Genomic DNA, 18,801 nt, shown 5'->3' on the forward strand with positions numbered 1-18,801 from the left:
TTCTGCCTTAGTATTTTTTATTAAATTTGTCAAAAAATTTTTGTAATTTTTGTATTCTTGTTTAAGAATTTCATTATGTGGATTTTGGATCATTTTTTTATATAATTTATTTTTTGTGTCTATTGATTTTATTATGCCAGACGTTATCCATTTTTTCCGTTTAACTTCGTTTCGTTTTATTTTTTTTTTTTCATAAGTAGATTCTTTTATTTTCTTTTGAAGAGTTGTTACAATTTTAGTTGCAATATCTTGTACGTCACGTAAAAGGAAAATTTCGCTCCAATCATACTTTCTTAGTATTTCTCTTAATGTGTTATAATTAATGTAACTATTTTTAAATTTATTAATATTTTTTTTACAAATAATGTTCATGTTAATGTTTAGTTCTCCTATTGTACAGAAGTGATCGGTAGTTAAAGATGTAATAATTAAAGGAGAGCAAATATCTTCAATAGACTCTTTAGTGGATTTAACAAACATATGATCTATACAGCTACCTCCCGATTTATTTGGTCTCGTTATTTTGTTTATTAATGAATGAAAATTATATTCGGACAGTAAATTTAAATAAGTATTAGCGATTTCATCGTCTGCAAGTATGTCAATATTAATATCGCCAACAATAATGTTATATGTGATTGGTTCTGCTTTTATTATATTTAAATAACTTTCTAAGGCTACAATAAACGCACTTTCTGAGGTTGCAGGCGAACGGTATATTGCTGTAATAAGTATCATTATGTTATTGAGTTTAATTTTTAATTTTAAGAATTTAAAAATGTTAACCTCTACTATTTCCACCTCGTAGTCAAGGTTATTTTTTATGAATATTATCACACCGTCATTTTGATTGAAATTACCCTCGTTATAATGGATATTATATCCATCCAATTTAAAAATATCTATACATGCCACTTGTTTGGTCTCAGTTAATACAAAACAATCAATATCATTTTCTATTTGTTGTGTGTAAATATTAAACTCATCAAAATTTTTAATAATGGACCTAATATTTTGGTGCAAAATACGAAAAGAGTAGTTCTTATTGGAACACAAATTATATTCGTTTATGGAGTCAACTTCTTTTGTATCAATAGGAGTGTAATTAATGTATTCCAGAAACGAATTCATGTTACAATAATTAATATAGCGTACCAGTATTACTGATTATTAAATTAAAACTATTCTAGAAAACAAAAAAAGGTGAAAAAAAAACTATAAGTACAATATACAGTAAAAAAAAGTTAATTTTTTGAAGATGCTGCTCTAGTGGGGTAACGATTTGTTTTTCTGGTTTCATCCAATAATGTGTCGGTTACTTCAGCAGTCTTGTTAGTAGTAGTAATAGACAGTTTTTCCAGTGTTAAAGATTGACCATCAACTATAAGCCTATTTCCTCTCAACTTCACCGTTTTACCTGACGACCTGAGTTCAGATTGGTATTTTAATAATTCCTTTCTTACTGCTTGTTGAGATGGGGATAGATCTTCGGCGATGAACACCGTTGTACCTTTTAGAAGCTTGCACTTTTTTAGAACACTAATTTTTGCTGAATATGTTGCGAATTCTACCAATACTGATTTATTTGTTGGATTTTTACCAAAAACATTGAAACCACTGATATCTGAATTTACTAAACTTATATCCAGTCTCTGATTCAACTCTTGGATGATATCCTCAAGAAGTGTTGACTTTTGTACATTTAAGCCGAAAATAACAATATTATTTTTTCTTAGTTTATTTTCAATTCGTTCAATTTGATTTTTTAGTTCTACATTTTCAGTTTCCAGTCTTTTAACTCTAATAGTTTGTTTTTCTTTCTCAACTTTCAGTTCATCAATGTCTTTTTTTAAGAAGGCTACTTCCTCCTTAAGACTAGATATGAAATATTCAGATAATCTCTTGTTCTCTTCCTTAATAAACTCTTTTAATTTCGTAAATTCACGATCTTGACTATCAGGCATATTTTTATTGTATTTTATTAATTTTACGTGTATGGAACGCTTTATACTATACTTAATTTTTGTCAATAACGCACAAAAAACCAGAGCGATATCTTTTTAACATTTATGGTTTTAGGTTAGTTTTGTCTTGTTTATTTGTATGCAATTACTTTCTACGTCTTTAAAACAGAAAACTTAGTAATCCCAGGTGATGAATGGTAAATGCATTGATAGTTGTGAAACTCACCTCCCAATTTGTTTCACTATTCTTGCATAAAAGTGGTTTTAAAGACGGAACACTTTATAATGACTTTTACTTAATCGAACCACACACACCTATGATGAAAAGTAAAGAAATATATATCGTTATTCGAAAGTATTCTGTGGAGGAATGAATATCTGGATTAGGTCGATTTTTCATGAATTTATTCACTCTTGGAATACATAAATCTATATTCAAATTTTCTAGACATGGCATTATTTCTTTAAGCAAAGCATTGAAATTTGTTTCTGCATTGTTGCGTTTGTCTTTCAAAACAAGCAGCGTATTTAGAACAGCATTCTGTGTAGAGCTTATAGCCAAATTTTTTGTTTGCAATAATTTGCTCAGAGGTAACGTTATTGCGAGTACTTCATTTAGACAAAACAAAGTGATAATAAAGCTGCAATTTGATGAGATCGCAAGTATATGCGTCCTAGCTTTACTGGAAGATTCTCTTTCGTTTCATTCGGAAATCAAATTCAAAGCTTGCAAAATTTTTTCAATCGATGCTTTAAACTGTAGAACGGAGTCGTGCCGTTCTACCCATCGCGTTTCACACAATCCAGAGAGCTGATCACCCAATGTTTGTTTGGACACGCGCCAACTCGTAACTTTTAATGACAGAAATTTTCAAATCAAAATGTACACCGGCCAATTCGTAACTTTTTTATTACCTGACCTGCCAACCTGAAACTTTCTTCAAGTGAATTCGAAACCATTTATTTAATTTAATACCTTAAATCTAAACCGAATGTTTCTTGGTTTGCTTAAAAACATTACATTTGTATTAAATGTACCTATAAAAAATAACAAAAATTGAAATATCTTAATAAAATAATTGAAACAATGTTATAGTGTTTCATTAACACGTGTTATAAATATTATTTCCATTAAGTATAGCTCTACACGAGCTTGGTTTTTATCAAGTAATTGTAAATTGAATATTTTTTAGATGTTTAGCAATGATCAATTATTTAAATCCATCTGATAATTTAAAAGCAAAGAGATTTTCCATATGTTTATTTCAAGTCTAAAAGATTATACCTTTATTTAGTTATGAATTCACCGGTAGTTGATCGGTTACCGAAAAATTACCTGAGAGGGTCAGAGTTACCAATTGGCCTGTAATTAGGATGGGGGATTAAAATAGTTACGAATTCACCGGGACCCGTTTGTTTGAGGACATAATTGCGTTTAGAAGAGGCTTTGAAAAAAGATATTATTTCCTTCATTACCCCTACAGCATTTCTCACACATTGAACGTTTGATGATTTCGACAAACTCAAATTTAAAGCATGATTGAAACATGGACATCGTACAGCTATATTCATTTCTTTTTGAATTTCTTGGACGGCTCCTTGTTGTTTTGATGTCATTACGCTGCATCCGTCTGTACAAATTCCTACACAATTTTCCAATGGTAAACGAAATTTTTGAACTTGTTTTATCACTGATTTTCCTAAAATAGTACCATTCAAAACCGGTTCCAACGTATCGGGACTGAGCTCATAGTTCTCAGAATGACAATCTATGAATGACACAAAATCCTCCCGCACGTTGTTACCTTCTAAGTATCTAATAACAATCGACATTTGGGAAACATGTGCTATGTCAGTAGTTTCGTCAAACATAATGCTGTAATATTTAGCATCACTAATTTTTTTCACGATAACAGACAAAATTTCGTCTTTACAACATTCAATCAACTCATTTTGCGTTCTTTTGCTAATATATGTGGCACGTGACGACGTGTTTCTTAAATGCTCTTCTAAAGTTTTGTCTCCTGCTTCGATTCTGAATCGAAGAAGCTCTCGGAAGTTTCCCTCATTATTTGTCACATTGCTTTCTTCTAACAATGGCCCGTCATCTCTATGGCCACGGAAAGGTATACATTGTTTGGCTAAAAAAATTATAGATCGAATGATTGGTTTGAGCCGATTTCGATTATCCTCTATCTGCCTGGCTCGAGCACTATCTATCAAATTTCTTATATCTAAAGATCGGTTTTCGTAACATTTTATTAAATTATCGCTCGATAAAACCGCTTCAATGTGATATCGATTTGTATTATGTTTATCTAGCACACCATCCATTCCAAATAATTTTGCAAATTTTGTAACTGGTGTGGTAACCAAACTTTGCAAACTTGTTGCTTTATTTTTACCACCTGAATTTGCGAAGATAGCACAGTGCTTACAAAAAGTCCTTTCTTCAAGTCCGAAAACGCAATCCAGTTATATTTTTGGAGATGATCGTATCTCAAGTACCGCTTAACTAACTTGTTATTTTTGTTATGTTCAGAAAATGGAAATGAGTAGTTTTTTTCCGGAACCCATGTATTTTTCAAATAATTATATTTTTGAAAGTCTCCCAAACCACTCAAACCATCAACAACTCGACCAATGTCGTAGTTACTAACTTCATTGGACTTTTCTACAGCGACTTGCTTTAGAGTATTTTCATTATTAACTGATGTTTGTAATGTTGATACTGTTGTAAGTCGTTCTGGCACTACGAGATTTTGTTGAGAAGACGATGAGGAAGATGATCGGGATGACCCATTATCACCCACATCTTTAATTACTTTCTTCGGAACAACAGAAAAATACGAATTCAACGTATTCGTATTGTTTGCCCTCTTCATTTTCTGAAAAAAAAAAGAACATTTGTGATTCCGGCCAAACGAGAGATGGATATGCCCAGGTTTTTTAATTTGAGCCTAATAATAATTTGCAGTCACTTTTCGTTCAAATCGGAATCTATTAACTTTTGTATTTCGAAATAGCATCCTATATAGCGAACATCTGCGCTGGACGAGAGAAAACTGCAGAGTATTATTTACTCATTGCTGATGTATTCGTTCCGTTAGCAAACAGAAACTTATTCCTAACCTATCTATGGCTTTTTACTCACCTGTCACCCTGGAATAAAATGATTCCACCAATGCTTCCGAATCTTTTTCAGTCAAAGTAATATTTTCTCGAGCATTTTCTGGCAGTGATGAAATTTTTAAACCTATTTTGACAGGAAACCCCAGCCATAGCTTCATATGGACTGCAATTGATGCCAGAATGGTAAGCTCGGTTATTGGCAAATTGTACAAATCGAAGACACTCTGACAACTTGTTTGTTGGGTTGCTTTCCAACCAGATACTCAGCATATTTTCGGTGTCTTGATTCGCACGTTCAACAGATTATTGTGACTGACTGTGTCTTGGTTTACCTGTGTCCTTTCCAAATGGAGCACAGTTCTTCTATAATCATGTTGGAGAATTCTCGTCCATTGTCGATTTGAAGAATGCTAGGAGCTCCAGATAGTCCAAGTAATGAAGCTTAAAATAGGACAAAGCCTCGCAATTTGTACAGAATGGATCGATTTGCTTGAAAATTTGAGAATAAGTAGTGGATAGTCCAAGGATCAAAATCTATGAGGCCAAAAGGCGCTTTTACCATGGGGGTGGTTGCCACCCCAACTTGTGGGTGGAAATTTTTTATTTTATTTTGATCGCAAAAGTTGGTAAAATCATTCATTATAAGCAAAAAACGTTCTATACATTTTTTTTATAAAATTAATAGTTTTCGATTTATTCGCTATCGAAAGTATTAGTTTTATATCAAAAAAATCAATATTTTTTATCAGTTTTCTGCTAATAACTCAAAAAGTTTTCATTTTATCAAAACAACTTTGCTTAAGTATTTAAAAATATATATCTTCAGGAATAAAAAAATAGTCTCTAGCTCAAAAATTAAGTGACTTATAATAAAAAGAATGTCAGTCCCTATTTTTTTAGCGAAAAAATGATCGGAAACTTCCCCCTACTTACCACCCTAATTAAAATTAGTCATTGACCTTATTTTATCTTCTTTATTTAGGTATTATTAATAGGTTCTAGAGGTTTGACCGGTTTAGAATGATTAGTTTTTAAAAAAATGGAGTTAAAACCGAATAACGAATTTTTTTAGTTTGGTAAAAAATGTCTTTTCTTCAGAATAGAGAGATTCTATCAGAGATACAAAAAATATTTAAATATAAAATTGTAGCTTATTTAATTCCCAAGAAAAAATTTTTTCTACGTCAAAAATTGAGTGAGCTATTGGCAATTGAAACTTGTAATCAAAATCCACCTTTGCCAATCCTTTCAAAGTCACCTCTTTTGCGACGGGGGATTTTAAAAGGATTTCATATTAATAGCCTTATAGATCTTGTTAAAACCTACAAAATTGTTTTTTAACAAACTTTCTAGGATAAAAAATAAAAAGTTACTTTTAAAAAATCAATATATTTTTTTTGAAAAAAAAAGGAGAAATCCAATTGGAAGCATAATAATGTAAGTTAGCGGTGTTTTTAGTCAATGGCCTTATTTACGCTTCTTTATTTATGTATTAATTATATATTACAGAAGTTTGACTGGCTTACAATGATTAGTTTTTAAAAAAACTGGAGTTAAAAGCGAATAACGAATTTTTGTAGTTTAGTAAAAAATACCATTTTCTTCAGAATGAAAGATTAGCATCAGAGATACGAAAAAATATTTAAATATGAAATTGTAGGTTATCTAATTCCCAAGGACTTGGTTTGAAAAAAATTTTTCTACGGCAAAAATTGAGTGAATCATAAATGAGTAAAATATCAAAAAACATTGATTTTTTCGAATAAAAACTAACACTTTCGATAGCGAATAAATCGAAAACTATTAATTTTATCAAAAAAATGTATAGAACATTTTTTGCTTAAAATGAACGTTTTTATAAACTTTTGCGGTCAAAATATAATAAAAAATTTCCACCCCCGAGATGGGGTTATGAGGCAACCACGTCCATGGTAAAAGCGCCTTTCTGCATCATATAGATTTTGATCCTTGGACTATCCACTACTTGTTCTCAAATTTTCAAGCAAATCGATTCATTCTGTAAAAATTGCGAGATGAAAAGCTTCGGTTCCTGGACTAAGAGGCAAAAATTTTCTTCTGTACTTTTAGTTTTCAACTGCCCTAATTGTACAATTTTTGATAAGTGATCTTGGTAGACAAAAATAAATTTGAATTCATTATCTGCTTGGGTTTGCATATCTACCAAATATATTTGACCTCTACTATTCATTTCTTTTGAAAGCATAAATTATTAAAGCTTTTTGTAACTTTAGATTTTTCTGGATTCCCACAGATCCAAATGGATCATTATGATTTCTACAGTTATGTTCTTATCTATTGTTTCAAAATTATTGTTCTCCTCCATAGCCAATAGATAATGTAATGTACAGTTCTGTATGTACGTAAGTAGGTTACCACAAAACGTTATGTCGGTTAAGAAAACACTTCAAAGATACTTCAAAGATAGGTAGGGTTACATTATTGTTAAACACGAAGCACATGCCAAATCAGGATAGAAACACTTTTAATGTTTCACTCAACACTGCAGACTGAAGACTGATTACGTACAAGGTAAACATAGGCATTGCACTTGCGAGAAGATCGTTATAATTTGAATTTCTTACTTTTACCAAGGTCTCTTGGAAATGTATACAATTACCGGTAAAAGTAAGAAATAAAGGGTCTTTGAAGAATATTTCCTACATTTACCGTCGACTCTGGTGATTGTATTCAATTACCGGTAATTGTGTATAGTTACCAGATTATCTACTCTTCCTTTTAAAAATAAAAAAGTGGTACAGTAGGCGGCACTGTAGACTAGGGCGAAGCTCCATACTATGTTTTCTCATTTTTAAATTTTAAATATTATTTTTAAAATTGCATACGTAATTTTTTTATTTTACGATTTTTTTACACTCACCGATTTACAAAGTTTATTTATTTTAACAATTTTTTGTATATTGAAAAGAACATAACACCGCTGTTAGTTAATAACTTTGTTATAGATTTTAATAAAATTGAAAAAGTTTACACGTTGTATAACGGGCTCCCATTGTCGCGTAAATGAATTGTCCCAACTATGTCGTGACGCTAGTTTCGTGGCGATCGCCTCAGCAGTTTACTATAGAGAAAAAGTAATACAACGCCAGTATAGCAGCTTTCCTTCAAAAATTAAAGCATTAAAACTGTTGACGTACCTGTCTTTATCCCAGCTTCTAACTCGAACTATATTTTGCTCATTATCTTTTAATAAAACAGCATGAACAATGTTTAAGTCATTGAATTGTTCTCTAATTTCCTCCATATTGGTAGTTTCAATCAATGCACTTCGGATACCGGCACTCCAAAGGCTTCGTAAAATCTAAAAAAATATTTACTAATATATATATTGTAATGTAATTGTAAAAAATAATAAATACTAATTTACTCACGGACAAAAATATTGCACATGCAAGTGCAATGAAATTTTTTGTGCTGCTATCCTTAGCCACCCTGTATATAGGAATAGGATTTCTTTTCCAAATGCGATGTTTCAAAGTATCATATATGTAGATGCTATAATCGGATTTAAATCTGATCTGAGCTATATGCTGGCCAGTATAATTTTTAAATTGAATCTCATCAAGGGTATTCACTATGCTAGCGACATGAAGACGTGCACTAGCACCAATATGTCATATCCAATATGGCTTTCAAACGGCAAAACATGATCTTTTAAAATGTTTTCAATGTACATATCAGTTTTCATTCGCCTAATCACCTCCACGTGTTCGGTATGTCCTTTCAAAGCAATACTGCTCCGTAGCACTATGCCGCCGCCACAAAAACTAACGCTCTGTATGAGGTTATAACTGACATACTGTTCGCAAACTCTTCTGTAGACGAAGTTTTGTAAAACTTGCTTCCATATAATGAACGGTGTGCCAGATGCGGAATGGGACGTTTCATCGCCGCCGTTTCGATGCCGCCGGTTCATCGCCAGTCCATTTCATCGCCGGCCGTTTCATCGCCAGTTAGTCAGTTGATCTTGTATTATGGGAGATGACACGACACGACGTTCAATTCACTTCAAAACTCAGTTCAGACAAATAAATAGATAAAAAATATTATTATATTAATTTACTGTTCTATTTCTACTTCCCCTAGATTTGATACTAAACAGTATTAAATTTGTAGTGTTAAATTATATTTTATATTATAAAAGTTTAAAAGTCTATTAAAAGATTAAGTATGGCAACGGGAATGGTCATATCTCGTATTTCCTAGAATTCCTAATTAATACTAAAAATAAATAATAAATGTAACTGTCGAAAATTGGTCGAAAATTCGGAAATATATCAGTTAGCGATTAACTGACTGGCGATGAACCGGCGGTATCGAAACGGCCGGTGATGAATCGGCCGGTGATGAATCGGCCGGCGATGAACTGGCGGCGATGAAACGTCCTAGACCCTGCCAGATGTAACCTCGTACAGTGTGTTAATTTTGGTGGTGGCGGCATAGTGCTATCGAGTGGTATTGGAAAGGAGATACCGAACTTGTGGAGGTAATTGGGCGAATGACAGCTGATATGTGCATTAAAAACATTTTAGAAGATTGTTTTGCCATTTGCCAGCCATATTAGATAACAGCTGTGGGAGCACGCCAAATAGAATTCTATTTTAGTGACGTCACGTTGCCTAGCAACCGTCGATTCTCCCATTATGAAATTCTATTTTGTGACGTCAGCAAAATAGAATTCTATTTGGCGTGCTCTGGGCCCAGGGTCTACCCCAAAATCCCGACAGCAAAAATCCCGACACGCCAGAATCCCGACAGGCCAAAATCCCGACACACCAGAATCCCGACAGGTTTGATAAGTTCCTTTTTCACATAAAATTACATTTATTTCTGGTTTTTTGTTTATGGCCACCTATTTTTTATTTTTGTTGCTAAACAAAAGTATTTGCCATTTAATATAAACTAATTTTCTAAATAAAATTTCTAACATGGGTATATGAATTAAATTATTTTTTTTGCCAATATATAGTCCAATAATATACAGTAGGAAAAATGAAAGAATACCCATGAACGAACATATAAAACACGCTGTATTTTCCTGTCACCGTGTCACATAAAAAATTGGCCAGCGCAAGTACATGTAATAATTATTATTACATGTACTTGCGCTGGGCAATTTTCTTTGTGACACGGTGACAGGAAAATACAGCGTGTTTTATATGTTCGTTCATGGGTATTCTTTCATTTTTCCGACTGTATGTATAGTCAAATCCTGAATTCAAGTTTACCTTCATATAGTAGATATTATCATGTCACTTACAACCTTCCATTTCAGTAAGTATAGCTTTTAATATTATAAAATGAAGTCTTTAATAAATAATTTTTTCTTTTAAAATACATAATAATTAGTACCCGTACTTATTAGTAAGTAATTAATTTGTCAATTTCAATACTCTATAATATAATTTGGTATTACATTTGAAAAGGAAACAATAAATATTCAAAATGTAGTGGTCGGGATTTTTGCTTATGCGAGGATTGTTGCATGTCGGGATTTTGGCCTGTCGGGATTCTGGCGTGTCGGTGTTTTGGTCGTCGGGATTTTGGCTGTCGGGATTTTGGGCGCCACCGGGATAACAAATTCGTGTTAATGCACCATGACGCAGGTCTTCATCTCGGTAGAATAGTGATTACTTACCTTGATGAGATTCAATCTAAAAATTATATTGGCCACCATATTCATATTAAATTTAAATCCGATTATACCATTTATATGATACTTTAAAACATCGCATTCGAAAAAGAAATCTTATTTCTATGACACTTGGGCCAGCTCCAAAAATTTTATTTCACACGTTAATTTCAAAATATGCAATATTTTTGTCCGTACGTGTATATGCTTAATGTAAGTGACAAAACACAATCACAACAATGTTTACCACCACATTGTAATTTAGTGGTAATAATGGGAACTTATCTGTATGAATATAGTTTGATCACAGCATAATTTAAAAATATTTGCAGGTCTTCATCTCGGTAGAATAGTGATTACTTACCTTGATGAGATTCAATCTAAAAATTATATTGGCCACCATATTCATATTAAACTTAAATCCGATTATACCATTTATATGATACTTTAAAACATCGCATTCGAAAAAGAAATCTTATTTCTATGACACTTGGGCCAGCTCAAAAATTTTTATTTCACACGTTAATTTCAAAATATGCAATATTTTTGTCCGTGAGTGTATATGCTTAATGTAAGTGACAAAACACAATCACAACAATGTTTACCAGCACATTGTAATTTAGTGGTAATAATGGGAACTTATCTGTATGAATATAGTTTGATCACAGCATAATTTAAAAATATTTAGTAATTAAATAAATTTATCTTCTTCTTCAAGTGTCATCTCAGCGAAGGAGGTCGTCAATCATCATAGCTATTTGGACTTCAGAGATGGCTACTCTGAAAAGCTCATTTGATGTACATCCGTACCATTCTCTCAGGTTGTACAGTTGTGATATTATATGTCTCCCTATGCTTCTTTTTCTTTGAAACTTTTCCTGCATAAACAATTGGAGCAAGTTGTATCTCTCTCCACGTGTAATACGTCCGAGATATTCCAATTTTCTTGTTTTGATGGTATTTAAGATTTTCATTTCTTTATTCATCCTTTCTCAGAACCTCTTTGTCTGTGACGTGTTTTGTGCATGATATTTTCAGAATTAAACCAATTACAAATAACTCGAAGATGAAACTTCATGATTTTCAGAATTCTTCGATACACAACTCGAATGATTCCAGTTTTTTCATTGGTGCCGCATTCAAGGTCCAAGCTTCCATTCAATAAAACAAAGTCGAGAAAACGTAGCACCTAGCCAACATAACTCATAGATCTAACCTCAAATCTCTTAAGCAAAGCACTCTTCTCATTTTGTTAAAATTTACTCTAGCCTTATCAATTCTGATTTTAATTTCCTTGAAGTAATCATTTGTGGAGTTGATCATTGTTCCAAGATATGCAGATTGGTCTACTCATTCGACATTGGTTCCGCTTATGAGAAGATTCTCGCTATTTCTTTGAGTTTTAGATATTCTCATAAATAAATTTATATATGCTTTATCAAATTGCAAAAGTAGAAGGAATCATGCGATAAATTCCAATACTTTTTTTTTCACAAAAACTGATGATTATAGTGGGTGGTGAATCGTAAAATGGGCCATAGGAAATTCAATATTGCTGAATTTCTGCTTCCCTAATTGTTTTACATCAAAAGTCAAGAAAAACTATTTGTATAGGACTAAAATCTGTATTAAAAACAAATGTTAAAATTGTTTAACGATCTAAACACATTCTAAAATTTTGTAAAAAACAATAGGGGCCATTCAAGTATTACGTAACGCAGGTTGGGGGGGGGTCAAAAATCTTCAAACATTGCGTTACGTAATACTTGAACGGCCCATTAAGGTGCGTTACATAGGGGGAAGGGAGGGTCAAAAATCTTCAAAAATCGCGTTACGTAATACTTGAACGCCCCCATACATACATTTGCCAGAACATTATTAATCAAATCTTTAGATATTTGACCTCCAAAAATCATACAAACAAGCTAAATGTTGCCAAGAATGTTAATTTTGGGACCGCAAAAAGATGCAAGTTTGCCACTACTACCCCGGGCTTCCCCGTAAAACCCCCCTAGAAGGAGGGGGCGAAAAACATCGATTTAGCAATAATCTGCTTGCCATGGAACAGAATTTTTCAAACAAAAAATGTAGCTGAGATAATTTTGACCAAATTCGATATCTTTTGATTAGAGTATCCTATCGACAAAAATCAAACTAGGTACGTTTCAAAGGTGAAAAGGGTAGCTTTCGCATAAAATATTTGCATTTTGTCGCAATTTTTGTCATTTTTACAATTCTTTTGGTGAGTTTTAGGGGCAAACCCGGGAGTTTGAGTGGCAAACATTTTTTGCATCTTTTTGGGTCGCAAAATTGATATTCTCAGAAAAATTCAGCTTGTTCGTAAGATTTATAGAGGTTAAATCTCTCACGGTTGGACTAACAATACTCTGACAAATAGTATTATATTTTTGCAAAAGTTTGGAATGTGTTTAATCAGAGCCGGATTTAAGGCAGTGGGGACCCTTGGGCAGAATTGGTGTGGTGCCCTATATCCTGCCATTAAAAAAATTGTTCTTATAACGAGGGTACCTACATAGTCAACTACAGGGTTTCCATTTAACTTGAAAAATTATTTTTTTTATTGTCTTATTGGCTTTGGATTGCTTGATCTGATCAGCCACGATAAAATGATTTTATTGACATTTTGACTTCCACTTCGGACGTCGTTATCAAAATACAAAATATTAATGTACTTGTTTATATAACATTAATATTTTGTATTTTGATAATGACGTCCGAAGTGCAAGCCGAAACGTTAGTAAATTCATTTTTTAAGTTAAATTGTGACTTATTTCCCAGTTAGAATAGTAAATTACATAAATGCCACAAACAAATAGCTTCAGAACAATATTTAAAAAATGTTGATCTACTTTTACCAATATATTTTTAAATATAACCAGTTGCCATAAAGTCATCGAAATGTAAACTCAATTTTTTTTTGCATCCCACATGTTGGGAATTTAAATACCTTACCTTAGGGCATTATTCCTGTTGCCTTTTGCCCATCACAAGGCATTTTAAGTAAATATGCATCTGTAAAGCATACATTTTATATTTGAAGGGTTATTACCCCTATATTTCTTTGGTGGCTCAGCTAGCATCCAGACTGTCTTACACTGATGATGATTTTGTAATAAAATCGAAAACGTTTTGTTCTGATGTAGCCCTTTAGGGATTTTAATAAATTTTATACCTTTTACAAAGGATTTATTCCAATTTTTGTGATTGATGGTATACAGCCAACTACAGGAAAACTTTTCTTTCCTTGTGGATTTTTAAATAATAAAAAATACAAGGACTTTATCTTGTTACAGTAAAATATTAAAAATAAACATAGTTAAGATGCATGGTTGAAGTCACGGTACTTTTTGAGATTTTTTAATTGAAAATTCCTTGATTATGTCGGACATGTCTAGATATCTTAAAACATCGTGTCCAATGCTCATTATTATAGAGAGATGATTCAAACGCTCTTGGCTCATCATAGACCGAAGTCGATTTTTAATTAACTTAATTTTTGAGAATGATCTCTCTCCACTGCAGTTAGTTAGCATCAGAACTAAATATAAACGAAGCGTCACCACCATGTTTGGAAACGCATCATTCACATTATTTTCTTTTATCAGTCGGTACATTTGAGGCCCTTTACTAAATTATTATTGATGAGCCAACCTCCTCTTTAAATGAACTGAAAAATTCTACAAAGTATACCAGTTCGACACCTAGGTGTTCAACTAAATTGTTGTACGGGTCGGTAAGCTTCAGTGAGAGAGTTTCAATTTCATTGGGAGTTAAATTTTCCAAATGATGCAAAAATCCAAAATTGGAATGAATGGATTCATATGCAGAAAGCCTCTGACTTAAGACGAAATGAAGTGTCTATAATAGCGATAAAATTTTGAGTCCTAAATTTCTCTGATTTTGTCATTTCCGTCTCTAGAGATGTTCCATAATCCAGTGGAGTCACTCGAATATTCCTTAAAAGAACATAAATTAAATTCGTTAAGTCATCTAGGTGCCGCCACTCCTGAATTAAGGTCAATATTTGGATATTGGAGAATACGTATTGTGCTGTTTGTCCTCTCTAAGATTTCATTCCAAAATATTGCAAATATTCCTGTTTCCTGGACATTCGATTACACAAACCATTCGCATTGTTACGAGTTTTATATTGTTCCTCATCGTCTTCTGAAATTTTGGATTATGCTCCTTTAATCTGATTATAACGAATAACTCGTGCTTCTGCGGTATCACTTCTAGATGTACATCTAGTACTATTTACTCCTTTAGGAGCAATAATATTTCTGCCACGGTCGGCGTTGCTCTCGCTTAAAGACGCAGCTTTTAAATATTCGATTAAAAAGTTGTATCTACATGTAGAGGAAGTGAACAATACATTATAGTTCATATAGTGCTTCTATTATATTTTCCATTCATAACTGACGCGTTGTCCCATGCAGTTTTTCAAATCGATATCATCTTCTTGAAAGAGAAGAATTAGAGAATTAAATATATCTTCTGCTTTATCATGGTGATTTCGCAAAAATTAATTTTCAACAGGAGAGAAACCTTCCATGTAACGAAATATCAGAGTTAATTGATTGCCAAAAATTATTCTATGTGAATAACGTCAGCCTTTTTAAGTTTCGGGCTTTGTGGGGCCCCCGGAATGTGGGGGCCCCGGGCTGCTGCCCAGCCTGCCACCCCTTAAATCCGGTCCTGTATTTAATTCGTAAAACAAATCTAACATTTGTTTTTAAAAGAGATTTCAGTTATCTAGAAATAGTTTCTCATGATTTTTGATGTAAAATAATAAGGGAAGCAGGAATTCAACACTTTAGAATTTACCATTGAGTTTACTACGGCCCGTTTGACGATTCACCACCCGGTATGTGATCTTCAAATATGCATGATCAGTAAATTAACAGCTTGTTGTTATGCATCTGACGTTAAGCTGTAGTTGTAAAATTTGGAATTCAGAACATAGAACATAACTATAAATGAAAAAATACATTCTTACCTTAGTTTTCTCTTGAATCATTTGTTTAGCACCAGAGGAGCAAACAACAACGTCTAGACTTTCCATTTTTGGCATTTCTTCAGATGGTTCTTTCTGAAGAGCTTGTACTAATCTATCTAGTGATATTGAAACACCTACAGCCGATTGTTGAACATGTTTACTGGTTATACTGGCTTGTTCCATAATGGTACGATACGAAGAAATCATAGAATCGTACCGTCCACCTGCAGCCAGTACTTCCATCGTATTGTGCTTGTGTTTCTTTCGAAACTCACATGCGAACTGGAAAATCATACCGGAATACTGCTGGACATTGTATACAAGACTTGGAGATATCACCATGTCATACTAAAATATATGTCTTATTAAATCGGGAAACAGATAAAATCAAAATTTGCTAAGTTCTTCAATAACTGTTCGTATATTTTGCGTAAAGTCACTTCATTATAGTGTATTTTAAACATAAGGTAGAGTAAATTCTCAGAAAACATTAATCTCCGAGACGCAAAATACATAAGCATGCTTTAATTTAATTTATTGTATTATTTTATTTTAATTTATTTTATTTTTATTTTAATTTATTTTATTTTATTTATTATAATTTAATTTATTTCATTTTATTTTACTTTATGAAGAAACACGCGTTTACTACCCCACGTAGTGTGTGGTCGCGCGATCTGTCATTACAGTAGTTCAGTCGTTTTTATTTTTTTTATACCACTCCGTCCCAAAGTGGTTCAAATGCTGAAAACGTGGTCATGAGGCGAAAAAAAAAGTCCGTATCTAAGGACTGTCATGTTTACAGTTGTTTTCTTATACTATCGTAGAGTCGTAATACGCCGGTATAAGGATCAGACTGGATGTATTCTGGTTCATAACTCAGGAACCAGTGAGCCATGTCCGAGGTTATTTTGGCCGGCAGAGAAAGTGGAAAAGAACGCGTATACTGAAAATGCTGTAAAACGTTTTGTAGTTTATCAATTTTATCGCTGTAAAGCAGATTCTTCTTTTTTAAGTATGTAGTAATGTAAGATGTAAGTTAACTTAAGATTTAGTAACAATAAATATCTTAAATTTTTTAATGCATAAATAGTGAAAATGTACTTGAAATAATCAAAATTTTGTATACATTCAAAAAGTAAAAAAATTCTGCATAATTCTACGACTGTTTTTTTTTATTATTTATTTACGCTGTAACCACCAGGGTTATTAGCGATCTAAAAAATATAACAAAGGTAAAGTTAGTAAAGATTACAATAATTGATACAGTCCAGAGTCTTTGATAAAACTTATTGTGTTTTTAACGTGTTGATTTCTAAGGCTTCCTTTATATTCTTTGGGATAGCGTTCATTTTCCTGTTGCTTCATATGTTTTGCACTAAGTTAATATATGTTTCACGAAGAGTGATGTTTCTCAGTTTTCACACATAGGCGGCACAGTTCGCGTAAATAGGTGTTTATGTTTGCGATGCATTCCACTAATTTTCTACGCACTTAACACTTTATCTTTTATTTCTGACTTCAGGTCATCGGAAGAAACCTCGTTAATAAGAATGGAGTCTTGGCTGAAGGATGCTAAATGGGCTAGTCTTTAGAGGAATTTACTGATGAGTCGGAATCTTCTCCCGTCAATGTTGTCAGAGTTTTTATTACATCGCGTAAACCTATGTGTTTGCCAAGTTTTCCTATTAATTTGGTGCTTTTGGTTTTCATTCTTTTGTCGGTATAATATGGATGTAAGTCCGATAGAAACTTCATAAGTGCATGAGAGTTTTCTGAATATAATTTTGTTACGCTGATTATGTCTTTTGCTCCTTTTATATTTTCGAATAGATCCACTACTTGATCGAAGCTTAGTAATTGCATTTTGCTTTCTACATATTCTCTAACTGGTTCTAGTAATGTTTGAAGATTTGATGTCTCATCTGTTAAGTTTTTGTCATCAGTTTTGGTTTTTTTCTTTAATTGAAGTTTGGGTTTTTCGAAGTTGTCTTCGGTGGGTGGTGAGATTGCATCTTCTAAGGTTCTTTTTCCTGTTGCTTTGTTCGAAGTTATCTGGGGTTCGTGAGTATTCGTGTGTGTATTTTTATTTGCAGGTAAGTGTTGGCTTGTTTCAGGTGAGGTTGATTTTTGTGTTTGGATATTAGAGGATGACTCAGATGATGTAGGTGTTGCGATTGTAGTGTTAACTGAAGAAGTGGTCACATGTGTGGGTTTGTTTTGTAGTGAAAGTTGTTGGGATGGGTTTATTGATAAATGTGGGATGACTACCGTTTGTGATGTGGTTTGAGAAGGCTTAGTAAGTGTGGAGGGAGTGGTATTTGAAATTGTCGGAGTATTTTGTAAATTATCTTGATGAGTATGATTTATTGATGAATTTTGTCTTATCTCGGTTTGCACTGCATTATCATTGTAAGGATGGTTATGAGGGGAAATATTTGGACAATTAGCTGCCTGGTGTCCAGTTAATTTGCATTTGAAACATGTTTCGTTTTGGGCTATAAATATGCGGTATGATGTTTGTTCTAACTCGATGATAAAAGATTCAGGTAATACATGGTTGTCTGGCAAAGGTGAAATGAAAATTTGTCGTCGGAAGCTTAGTATATGACTGAAAGCAGGATTGGTTGCTCCTATTCGTAGGTATGATATATCTGAGAGAGGATTTAGACCTAGTTTTATTAATTCGTCTTTAATTAAGTTAGAAGGTATACTTGGACATACACCGGACAGAATTAAGCGGACTGATGGAGTTATTAATCTTCTTGCTTCTAGTATATTTCCATTTACTTTTATCTTCTTTGTTTCTGCTATGAATTTATCTACTAAGTTTTTAGATGATAGATATATGCATATTCTACCGTTTGATATACGGGATGCGAAAATTATATTTCTTGGTTCTATATGCTGACTCAATCCTTCATGATAGTCATTAATTGTACAAGTCTCTAGAGTGTTAAATAAAATAGCTTGTTCTCTGGCTGGGGTTAATATATTATGTGGTTGGCTAACTG

The 18,801-nt window shown here is 32.8% G+C and overlaps 1 protein-coding gene across 2 annotated transcripts in view; it reads right to left on the reverse strand.

The window, feature by feature from the left end:
• Positions 1 to 18,801, reverse strand: part of LOC126886909 (eIF-2-alpha kinase GCN2) — a 274,664-nt gene that overhangs the window by 52,255 nt on the left and 203,608 nt on the right. For both annotated transcript variants that reach the window (XM_050654067.1, XM_050654068.1), the window contains 2 exons: positions 15,788 to 16,135; positions 8,273 to 8,436 (listed from right to left, as the gene is read on the reverse strand). In XM_050654067.1, coding sequence (XP_050510024.1) covers positions 8,273 to 8,436; positions 15,788 to 16,135 — 512 coding nt within the window. The remainder of the gene's footprint in view (positions 1 to 8,272; positions 8,437 to 15,787; positions 16,136 to 18,801) is intronic.

This window comes from Diabrotica virgifera, chromosome 6, assembly GCF_917563875.1.
Source record: "Diabrotica virgifera virgifera chromosome 6, PGI_DIABVI_V3a".
Lineage (NCBI taxonomy): Eukaryota > Metazoa > Arthropoda > Insecta > Coleoptera > Chrysomelidae > Diabrotica > Diabrotica virgifera.